General features: G+C 41.6%; 1 protein-coding gene across 1 annotated transcript; it reads right to left on the bottom strand.

Annotated features, from left to right (window-relative positions):
- Nucleotides 1-244: 244 nt before the first annotated feature.
- Nucleotides 245-11,892, bottom strand: osr1 (odd-skipped related transcription factor 1). The gene is made up of 3 exons (XM_034857709.1): nt 11,604-11,892; nt 3,216-3,914; nt 245-882 (listed from the first exon to the last, which is right to left on the bottom strand). The coding sequence occupies exons 2-3, from the start codon at nt 3,884-3,886 to the stop codon at nt 750-752; spliced, it is 804 nt and encodes a 267-aa protein (XP_034713600.1). The 5' UTR covers nt 3,887-3,914; nt 11,604-11,892; the 3' UTR covers nt 245-749.
- Nucleotides 11,893-12,098: the final 206 nt, after the last annotated feature.

Below are 12,098 nucleotides of genomic sequence, written 5' to 3'. Positions count from 1 at the left end.
GATTTTTACACTATGCTTTATAATTATTGTAACATTCCTATTCTATATCGGTTGTCCATTGCAGTACTTGTGCTTTACTGTTACTTTCCTTTTAATATGTTTATGTATGAACCAAAGTGTTACTAACTTGGCAATACATCCCATCTAATTCCAGACAAACTCAGACGCAGCCAACCACTTAAAGTAAAAATATTTTATTTAGAAATGATTATTCATTTTGAAAATAAGTTTAAGAAATCCAGTGATATATGTAAATAATCAATAATCAGGTTAAAGTGCAAAAATACATTTCTGATATAATGCATCTGTACAAAAATAACATGTGATATTGAAAAAGGAGGAAAATGTGTTAACATGGCTTTGATCATTCTCAGTTTTTGTAAAAAAAAAAAAAGAAACATTGCATAAGAGTTGTCTCCCTTTTAATAAAGTCTTTGGATTATTAGCTTCTGAGCAAAGTATCCGCAGCCACAAGGTACTTTGTTTTTCATTTCACATTTCACACATCCCCTCCCAAGTCAGGCTTTGATAACGTAGAATATACCTCTCTACTAAGGTTTATTTCTGCATTATTCCTTTAAAAAGAACTGGCTGGTGAAAGGTTTTATCCTTGAGGAGTATTCCCACAGAAGCAGAGCGCTCTGCCTCCCACGGCTGAGATGAAGAAGTCTTTGGTTGTTCTTTGACTGTTGTTGTCTTTGGTCGTGTTTTTCCAGTGTCCCAGTCCCTTCCCCTGCTGGCAGAGTGAATCACTTGATCTTGGCTGGCTTCAGTTCCTTGACCTGCATGTGTAATGTTTTATGGACAGCCAGAGTCCTGGACTGACAGAAGCCCTTCCCACACTCCTGACATTTGAAGGGCTTTTCTTTGGAATGAATGTACCTGCAGGGGGAAGCAAAACAGAGAAGCCAAGTTAGTATTTGGGAAGAATCATGTCAGATTTCTGAATATTATCAAAAGTACTGAATGGGTCAATGTGCGTCGGGTCCAACGTAGTCTCGCTTTGCCAGACCATCCTCCAATGCGTGCTGGAGGAGTCTGGCTATTTCACATAGCATTCGGTGATGGGATGAAAACATGCCATGATTTATTGGCATTTTTAAACCAATCACGATCATCTTGGGCAGAGCTACAGTAAATCCCAGAAAAAGCTGTAGTGCCGCTGCAAAATAATCTCGGCAAGGAACTCGTTTTGGTGGAACGTGTACGTTCAAAAGTAGTTTTGGTTGTGCAACAGAAAAATCAGATTGGACAGATAGTCTAGCTAGCTGTCTGGATTTACCCTGCAGAGATCTGAGTAGCAGGTAACCATAGTCCTCACTAATCCACCTGAGTTTAAAATGCCAACACAAAGGAAGCCAAAGGCAACAGATATCTGGCCTAAATGAGTGAAAAACCGGTGGATTTACCGTTGCCAACGGAGCAATCCCAAAAGTGGAACGTCAAGGATATAGACTAAGTCCTACATGTAGTCTAAAGAAAACAAAACAAACACAGGGGCTGTTTTTGAAACCGTTCCCTATCTGGGAAATAGTGCACTATGTAGTGTGTTCGCCATTTTGTTGTGTTTTTGAATTTTTGTTTGTTCATCATCATCATCATCACTTTATTTATAAAGCGCTTTCACATCAGCAGTAGCTGAACAAAGTGCTGTACATGAAGGCAGCAAACATAGCAGTCACAATATCATAAAAATAATAAACTGGGGGTGAAGATCTACCCATGATGACATGATGCGGGGCGGGCGTCACACAAATAACGGCACATAATACGAGCCGTCCGTGACCGCGCACCTGTGGAGCTGATAGTCTTAATTAGCTTTGCAGCTACTCATTAGGCAATGTCTTGAATGTAACGAATAAATATCATGGTCATTAATATCAAAAAGTTATGCACTAAAGCTATATGAACAATTAAAAGTAGGGGTACTAATGGGCAAAAATCCAAAGGGCTGGCACTCAGTACTGGCTCATTTTAGGCACTGGATTTAGGAACACACACTACCAGACGTATCCCAGATGACCTTAGATGCCTTATCGCTGCTTTATAAATGTACAGGGAAGCGATGGAAAAGGAGAGGGACTGGAAGGAAATAAAAGAAGGAACACACACACAGCCATAGCCTACAGCTAACATCGGTACAGTTGGTACATTGGTTCTTTGGGGCAAATCAACACAAACTGCCCAAAAGAGCAAATAATGTGAAGCCAAAATTGTCTTCATTTTCTGGGGCAAGATTCCAGATCGGCCCATCTGAGCTTTCATTTTCTCAAAGGCAGAGCAGGATACCCAGGGCTTGGTTTACACCTATCACCATTCCTAGCCACTGGGGGGGCCATAGGCCAGCTGGGGGAACGCATATCAATGTTAAAAAACTATGCCATGGGACCGTTAAGACCGTTTTAATTTTTAAGTTGGGTGATACACTGTGTTGATGTGAGGCCTTAAATGACCTTATCTTGTCAACATTGGGATAATACAATCCCAATTAGTCCAGCAGTAAGTTAGCAGCAGTAGTAAGTAACATCTGACTGAACAGTTATTTGAACAAATTGAATATCTTGTATCCTCTTGTTATAGTGACAGCATTTTATGTTAAGCTCATCAAAGAAACAAACTTCTACTTGTAAAATACTCTTCACCAACCTACTCAAAGAGCATCCACTGATGCTGATCAGTTTTTGTAAAATAACATAGCAAAACAAATTTTCTTTCTTACACCGACAGTATGAGATCTTTAAACCTGCTTTGTCTGATACCATTTTCCCGACAGCTAGCTAGACTATCTGTCCAATCTGAGTTTTCTGTTGCACGACTAAAACAACTTTTGAACGTACACATGTTCCACCACAATTTCCCGATGGCTGTTTTGCAGCGGCACCGGGGCTCTGTACGGTGCTTAGCGCCGCCCAAGACGATTCTGATTGGTTTAAAGAAATGCCAGTAAACCAGAGCACATTTTTTGACACTTTCTGTAACATATTTGGCAGTAATTGGAGCTTTAACTTTGCTTTACCCCTTTGGACTGCCGTCCACCTAGCATTTGCCTATAGTGGCTATGTCCTCATAAAGACTGAAAAAAAGAGCTTGAGAGAGAAGTGCAGATCTCACTGATTACCACGCCTAGCCAAATTGGCACTTGTCAGATCAACAGCTATTAACATATTATTCGACTTGACAGGCCTTGACAGGCCTTAATTAAGCATGGTTCTCACCTGTGATCCCGGAGATGGTCTTGTCTTCTGAAGGCCTTGTGGCAGATATCACAGGTATATGGCCTCTCGTCCGTGTGCGTCCTCTCATGGATCAAAAGGTTGTAGGATTTGGTGAAATGGCGGCCACAGAACTTGCAGACAAATTCTTTCTTGGTCTTCGAAGGCAGTCGTCCACGGCTGGACTTGCGCTCCGGTGAGGAGAGTTTGGTCACGTCCAGGAGGCATCCCAGGCCGGCTGACGTCGCGTGGCGGGATGAAGCCGCTGCGGCGGCCGCAGCACCCGTCATGCTTAGGTCCTCTGCCTTTAGATGATCCTCTTGGGTGGCTGCTGCTGCAAGGTTGGCAAAGTCAAAGCGGGGCTTGTTCTTGGAGCTCTGCAGCAGCCCCGCTGAGTCCTGCTTGGGATGCAGGAGGTGAGGGAACATGGGGATGGAGGCCATGGTGGAGAACTGGGCGGGAAGCTTTGAAATGGTGCCCCGGGGCAGGGCCAAAGGTGGGTAGCCGAGCGTCCACTGGTGAAGGTGGATGGCGTGTAGGGCACTGAAGCTGTAGATGCTGGGAAAATTATCTGACGGCAGCTGGAGGCCTGTGGAGCTATGCAGGAGGGAGTAGTTAGCCAGCTGGAGGGATGGGTGGAGAGGGACTGGAGCTGGCAGAGTCTTGCTGCCCATGGTTGCTACACAGAATCCAACAGGCTTTCTGATAGAGACACAAAAACATCAGCAGATGAAAATATGCAACTTTTTGGGCCAAGTCACATTGATTTATGTCAGACAATTTCATAAGTCAGTTTTATAAGACAGCGACTAAGATGAACAGGAGGTTTGATCACAGGTTTCTAGTGCCAAACACACACACAAAGTGAAACTACAACTACATTCATACAAGAAACTACATTAGTGGGAATTAGGAATTAGTCAGGAATTCAGATAACACTTGTACGCTGATGACCGTAAAACCCAGTTTACAGGAAGTTGGTGAGTAACAGATTTCTCCCCTCATTGTCTACAGGTGCATACTTTTTACAAACTGCCTATTTTCAGCTGTGGAAACAGACTTAGTGCTTCAACTTGACAAGAGAAATATCCACACAGGCTTGTGAATCTCAGTATGCGTCTGAACAACCAGTTCACAACCAGAAAATGATGATTAGATCATGCTTGTATAAGGAAACATGATTTTTACCACTATTGTGAGGTTGAGAGGTTGCATATATTTTAAGGCCCAGTGGTTCTATTTGGTCAAAATGCCGGTTTTTGAACGCAGCTGACTCAAACAAAGGTCAAATATGTTTGTGTCATGATAAAATTCAGAGACACGTTTCTACCAGCCCACAAGAACAGGGATTAGCCTGTCGGCCAGGTTTTTCCCCAGTGACCACTCTTGGTATTGCAACAGAAAATCCCCCTGCTGCCCAGAAAGGATTTCCCCAATAGGCCACCGTTGTAAAAGAGATGCCTGTGAAACTGCTGCCAGGACACCTCAAACTGCAGTCTTTCTAGCCTAAATTTTAAATCCATGGACTTTTTAGATCTGCATCAACTTCCCTCAACACAATGTGAAGGTCATGGGCCGAGCAGGGACTCGCGGGTGGGGCCAGCGGGAGAAAAATGACTGCGCATATTCAACGGTAGATAGAAACTTTTTCAGGCAGATGCGCCACTGAGCAAATCTTACAGGAATAAACGCTGTATCCAGATGTTATTATACATCCTTGGATTTTACCCACCCCCACTTACAGAGAAACTGAGTGCTTCCCCCGACCCATACAACATACATTTCTATCAGGAGCCAATAAACATCCAGTCCAGCTTGCAGATGAGGGCCCCTCACTATCAGCTTGTTAAGGCAGTGCATGTGAAAGGCCCTTACTGTCGGATCCACAAAGCTCTAAAGGCTAGCATACCTCAGCGTTACAAGTCCAATGCCAACGTTTTTTGAAATTCTCACTTTCTGTAACCGTATAGTATGGTTATTGGGAAAGAGTGTGATCTCAGGGTAAAAGGTTGAAGATTGCATGACAGTTGGAGGCGTTACCCACCCATCCACAAACAACACCTTCTACCATATGCACGTAGGAGGTCCTACCACCTATCAAAATAATGAAAATGTATAATTGAGCTGCATTTTCTTTTTTAAATAAATATAACCAAAGTATTATTACCAAACACTGCAGTTTTGTTCATTTATTTGGTATGAGGAGAGCATCCTTTAGGAACACTGAAAACTCTTCTGATGGTACGTTAAAGTTGGTTTTAACAGTCAATCATTGTCAATTAGGTAACAAACTATCTTTTGTGTTTGTGTGAAATGTCTGTGAAAGTGAACACAAAACAATTGGCAGCTTTAACACACACACCCACCCACGCACACACGTGCATGCTGCTTTTATTTTCACACGTGTGTGTGTGTGTGCGCGCGCGTGCTTGTGGGTGGGTGTTTCCTGAAGTCAGAAACATGCCCAGGGCTGTTCAGTGCATCATAAACAGAAAGACAGCATTCAGCCAGAAAGGAATACCTGTCAGCTTTTAAATCAGGTTTGATTAGCAGGAATAACAATAGACAATAATGTATCTTTGTCTGAGGCGGGCGCTGATGGACAGGAGCCCACAGGTTCCTCCTCTCCCCTCGTCTTCTCCAACAGCAGACCTGCTTACTCAGCCGCTCAAACCGCTTTCCCTCGGGTGTGGTTAGAGTTTCATTTTGGAGAAGAATATCTGATTCTGTACTATTTATTAGTTCACTACATTTAAAAGTGCACTTTTTCCTGTAAATGTATTGTATATAAACGCTATGCTTTCACATGAAATAATTCAATCAATCAAAATAATGTATGATTTGTAACATATAACAGTGTATAAAGCAATTAACTCATCACCCGCTCCACCAACAACAAAATGCTACTTACATATTAAAGCCATTGGTGGAGGAAATATTCAGAGTAAAAGTACTAAGACAACACTGTAAAATAGTACAAGTCCTGCATTAAAATTGCTACTTAAAGTTCTCAAATTATTATGCTTTTTAGCTGTTCCCCTTTCCTCTATTGTGGTATATATCTTTTTCTGTGCACATTTTAAGTTTACAAACTGAAAAAGCCCAACAAAGATGGAACAGAAGTGTGATGTCTCACTCTGTAGCTAAAACAGGGAGCTCAACACACCGGGTGAAAAGGGGAGCTGCACCAATGTGCAGTACAACAAAAATATGGTGTTTTCTAAAACTGAAACCAGATAAACCTATTCTGGTACAACCTGTAAATACCATTAGGAACCTAGAAATGAGTATAATATCAGCACTTTAGGTATTAAAGTATTTTACTCCTATATTAAGTATTTAAAGTATTTAAGTATCATCAGGAAAATGGACTTAAAGTACTAAAAGTAAAAGTACATAATGCAGAAATATCCTTCCATTTTGGAAACTGGAAATGATTCAATCGGTTGTGTCAATTATTGTCGGGTAGTTTAATTAATAATAAAATGTATGTACAATCCACCACTGGTTATGGCACCAGTAATAAATAATAATCCAATAATGTTCTACTTGATAAGAAAACACTCCAGGTGTCTTTGGGTATTTTAACTTTGCTTTTATTTAGAAAATAATTTAAAATGTAAAAACAGTTGAACTTATAATGGGAAATACAGCTGTAGTTGTAGTCAAACCTCTGGTTCATGTGACCAAAAAAGACTTAATTAGGCTCAATTATTTATTAATAATATAATACCACTGTGACAAGGGTCCAATTTAAAAAAAATGATTACTTTTACTTTTGAAACTTGAGTAAAATTCCCAGTGTACAGGCATGTACTGTGCTTTTACTTAAACCCTTGATTTGAAAAGCCTTTCCCTTTCAACCCTCTGAGGACAAAATTATTATCATATTATAAAATGTAATTTTAGACATCTATATAGCATTTTATTCGGTACTTTTGTGAACCCAAAGATTTTTAAAAAACAATTCCAAACACCAAAACAATTCATTGGCTCAGTGGTTAGCACTTCTGCCTCATAGCAAGTTGGCACTGCAGATTTCCGTCGCTGGTCTTGGCAGGGCCCGGCTGTGTAGAGTTGGTGTGGGTTTCCCCTGGGTGCTCTGTCCCCCCCCCTCCTTCAACTATAAAGACATGCATGCTAGGTAACTAGAACTACCGTTGAAAATTACCCAACTGGCTAACACTGGCGCATTTGCAGAAATGTTGATTAATGTGCATTGTCCTAATAATGCACATTAATGCAGTGTCCTCAAATAAATCAATGGTATTGCTCTGGAACAACTGTGAGCACACTAAACAGAAAGTTTGTTCTGAACATTTTGATATGAAACACATGGGGAACAGTTATATGCAAATACCCTTAAAAGGAGAATCAAGAAGATGTGTAGAAATGCCCTCAGACCCAGAGGGTTAATTGGTAACTTGTACTGGGTTAGGTGTGTGTTGACTTTCTCCACCACTGATTACTACCACAGCTATTTTACTATAGATACATTTTTTCAAATGTAGTAAATCATCAAATCCAAAAGGCCTTAACCTCAAGCGCGCTGATCCAATAAACTGCAGTGAAGTGGTTGTAATGAGGAGCAGCGGAGCTCGAAGAGCCCCCTGTGGTCTGTTCCTTTCTGATCATGACGCAGAAGTAATTGACTTATACTTAGGAGGTCATTAGAGGAGATAAGTGCTGTGCCGCTGAGCGTCTCCTCACCTTTAACCCTTTGATGTCTGCATACCAGGGGCCTCCACATGTTTTTGGCCCGGACTGTGAGATTCAGCGCCTCAGAGGGCCCCGCCGTCAGGGCCTGAGACGCTGCTTCTCACCTCCGTGTAAACGCGATCAGGCTGGGTGTAGTACACACATCTGGATCCAGAAAGTGATTCATGGACGTGAACTTTTCTTCCTCTACGGAGCTGAGCATATCAAGCTCAGTCCAAAAATTATTAAAAACACATCCTCTTTTTTTTTTTTTTTTTTTTAGCGACCTAGTGAAGTTTACGTGCTGATTAACACAAGGTGCCATTTGTGACTCAACCTATTGAAATGTTACTGCTTTTATGCCAACAAAATATTGCATAAACAAAGGCTGTAGTAGGGAGAAAAAAACACTATGGGGAAATGTATTAAAGTGTACCACTCCAAAGTGTAACTTAGTAAAAGTTTTACAAGCAGTAAAGCATGTACCCGAGTAGTACAACTCAACCCACACTCTTTTTTTGGAACTTTCTCACAGTTTTAACAGCTTGTTGGCCTCACAATCATGTGGATTTAAGTTGTGAGCAGTTCAACCAAAGTCAGAAAGAAAGAGAAATTAGCAGCAGTAATGTTGGGTGACATGCTTCAGATGTCTCTAGGGACCCCTAGGTTGTCTCCCCCCCCCCCCCCCCCCCCCCCCCCCCCCCCCCGGTGAGAACCATGACCGTGGAGTTACTATCAAAATGTGTTTAAAAAAAAAATCTTAAAATACAAACTACAACCATCAGCCAATTGTGCAACTAAAAAGTCCTAAAAAAAAAAGTAGCTAGTAACTTCCAGTAATAGAATACATTTTATTGTCATTGGACAGCTGTTGTCCAACAAAATGTCTCTGCATCTCACCCTCAGTATTCAATAGAAGTTGACAAACTTCAGTTGTCCTCAACCTTGTCTTTCACATAAATTGCTCTTAGATTTTTATTTAAAAAAAATTCATGTCATCCGAGTTACGAGTCCCTCGGGCTGAGAGAGAGAGAGTGAGAGAGAGCAAGAGAGAGAGAGACAGAGAGAGAGAGACCTTTGCTGGCAGTTCACTCATCAGGATCCAGATTTGTACCTTGGCTTTGATTAGAACAGAGGGGTCGCAGGGGTTAGGGTTAATTCTGGGGATCTCTTCAAAATGTGGAATATTAACATCTGCCTTTCAAAATAAAAATTCAACTTGTTTTCTTTTTTTCTTTCTAAAATCCAGTTTGATATGTTTTTAAATTCGAGCAGCGGATTGTGTTTGTCGTTTCATGTTTCATCTCCGGAAGAAGAAAAATAAAGGTTTCTACTGGAAACAGGTTTGAAATGTGATAATAATAATAACTTCATTACAGATGGAATTAAAAGGATCGTAGGAACAGAGTCGTGTGATCTGCCCATCACTGGGGGAATGCTTTAGTACCTTTTACTGAAGAAGTGAACTTCATTTCATAAGGAATGTGTACTTTTTGTTACTTTATACTTTCCTCCTTCTATTTCAGAGGGAAATACTCTTCTTTTTTAACTGCACTTCATTTAGCCAGAATGTATCTAATAACATATGTGAAGCTGCAAAATGTGATACATTTGTTTTGATTTAAAGGAGTTCAAACGGGCATGAGCTCAACCTCGCTGCCACAAAATGCAGCATTCACCTTTTACACATTTTAAATACACACCTCAACACTCTGTAAGGTACATCATGCATAAGGAGTAATGCCTCTTAATGCTAAACAGTAATATGTCCGTGGTATCTGTTTCTGTCTTTATTATTTGTTATTATACTCATTTGATCATGTATGCACCAACAACCAAGGGAAATTTTTCTCATAAGTGCTGCTACTTTTTTCTGATTGTGATACTTCTGTAAAGGTAAATATGCGCAGCCCATACATCTGGATGCTTCTTCCTATGTGTTAAACAACGTTTCAAATAATCCATCCTTCAGACTTTGCTGTGGCCGTTGCATGGTGTGCGGCCCCCTGCTCTCCACAATGTCAGCTCTCACGGTGACGCAAGACTCCAGGGACACACACACACACACACACACACACAAACCCCTGCATCAGAGCTGTCCCACCTGCCTCACTCACAGACCTCTTAACTGATGCGTATGGACTTCACTCTCCTGAACGCAGGCTCAGCTCGGGGCTCAGCCTCCTATCTACTCAACTTAAAAACTAAAACTATACAATCAACTCAAAATCTGCACAAAGATCATTGGGGCGCGCTCATTTCAAACACACACACACACACACACACACACACACACACACACACACAAAAAGAGCGGGCTCAGGCTCTCTGACAGCATCTCTCCTAGCTCAGTAACTCTTTTATCCATCAGTCTATCCTGCTCAGTGCTGGAATGTAACTACGTACATTTACTCAAGTACTTAAGTACAAATTTAAGGTACTTTTATGTGAGTCTTGTGTTTATTTCATGCCACTTCTACTCCGCCACATTTCAGAGAGAAATGTTGTCCTTTTTACTCCGCTCTGTCATCAGACAGCTTTAGTGACTAGTTACTTTACACATTAAGATTTCTGCACACATTTTTCTGCATTGATAAACTTTAAATTTCAATACTTTATGTTCCTGATGATACTAACATAAATTTGCTTAATTGTCATTTTCAATGCAGGACTTTAACTTGTACAGTAAAACTATGGACTGTGAAACAGTAATTTCACAGTGTGGTATTAGTACTTTTACTTAAGTAAAAGGATATGAGTAGCTACTTCTTCCACCACTGATCTGTTGCTAAACCAAAATCCGTGTGTTGCCAGTTCAGATCTGGATCGGAGGATGTCACCAAACATGTGTCTTTGCCATGGCTGTGACTGGGTCTTTATCTTTGTGTGTAATTGCCAGAATGTCGGTGTGAAGTGCAATAAAGTGTTGTTTCAACAGCAGAAGCATTACTTAGTGAAATACAAAAACAACCGAGCAGAGAATGAAGTGTCGGCGCGTGTAAGCTTTTAGATCGCCCCCCCACCCCTACCCCCCAGTTCTTCACAGATGTCTGAGGTGATGTTTATTCAGACTGCTAATTGCAAGCTACAGCCTGTATCTGTGTTCACAATCACATCTTTGCATTGAACCGTGACCCATCAAAGCGGGTTAACGAGGATTGATGAGCGGACAGAGCGCGAGCTCAATGGGACCCATTCCCATGTGTATCAGAATTAAAACTACAGTTTTTGCTTTTGTGTAGTGAAACAAACTACACATTTACACACTCATTCATACAGATCTGCTGAGGGAACCCATGCTTTTATAAGCAAACTACAGAAATAGGCCACAGCCTGTGTATGACACCAAATGTTAAAAAAAATAGCAAACATCACTAATGGGTCTGGCTTTACTCATGCACCATTTAATTTAAAAAAAATCATTTTTTGTTATCACCAAATCCCATTTAAAATATTAATAAACCCAGTGATGATTTTGACAATATCATCAATGCGACGTAATGACATAGAGTACACCTGTTGCACAAACTCGTATGCAACTCTAGAAAAAAACCTCCGGTAGGCCTACAGTGTTTTAAAAAGTTAAAATCATTAGGTCGGTTTAAAAAGAAAAATGGAATTGTTTTGTCATTTGCCGTTTTGTTTCACTTTCATTATCATTGTGAATGGTAAAAAAATAAATATAAGACTTACCGATGAAAGAACTTTTTAAATTGAAATTCTCCCTCTAGAGCTTCGGGAGTCCTGCGGGAGCTTCAGGGTGCTGTTGCCCGCTGAGGAGCCTGTTTATCGGGTGTGGATGAGTTAATGAGACGGCCGGTGCGACAGCATGGTCCCACCGCTGATGAGGCTTTCCTTTTCGGTGTGTGCAGCTCAGCCCGGGCGGTGGGGTGTGGTGACGGTGGTGGTGGTGATGGTGGTGTTGTGGTGGTGCAGCTGCGGTGTTGGGACCCCTCTTCTCTCCACTGTTGTGCGCTCTCCGCGGCCGCTGCCTCTTTATCAACGGCGCACAGTCCGACTCCTACTGGCGCGTCACTCAGCCAGCCCACATACAACACAGAACATTCTGCTGCTAGGTGATCGTATGGTGTAAGGCAGGCGGGGGGTGGTAGTCTGCAGTCTTAAGTGACAGTATGTCATGTCTGCCCGTGACAGGGCACATGGATCAGTGCGCACACGCTCCCTGAA

Source organism: Etheostoma cragini, chromosome 20 (genome assembly GCF_013103735.1).
Source record: "Etheostoma cragini isolate CJK2018 chromosome 20, CSU_Ecrag_1.0, whole genome shotgun sequence".
In the NCBI taxonomy this organism is placed as follows: domain Eukaryota; kingdom Metazoa; phylum Chordata; class Actinopteri; order Perciformes; family Percidae; genus Etheostoma; species Etheostoma cragini.
Note: the sequence above shows the minus strand (reverse complement) of the source record. Positions and strands in the feature narration are given on the sequence as shown.

Excerpts from the sequence above, each read along its gene's own strand:
- osr1 (XM_034857709.1), bottom strand. The coding sequence starts at position 3,886 with ATGGGCAGCAAGACTCTGCCAGCTCCAGTCCCTCTCCACCCATCCCTC. Across the intron at positions 883-3,215 it reads GACCATCTCCGGGATCACAG|GTACATTCATTCCAAAGAAA; the intron begins GTGAGAACCATG and ends TTCCCCCTGCAG.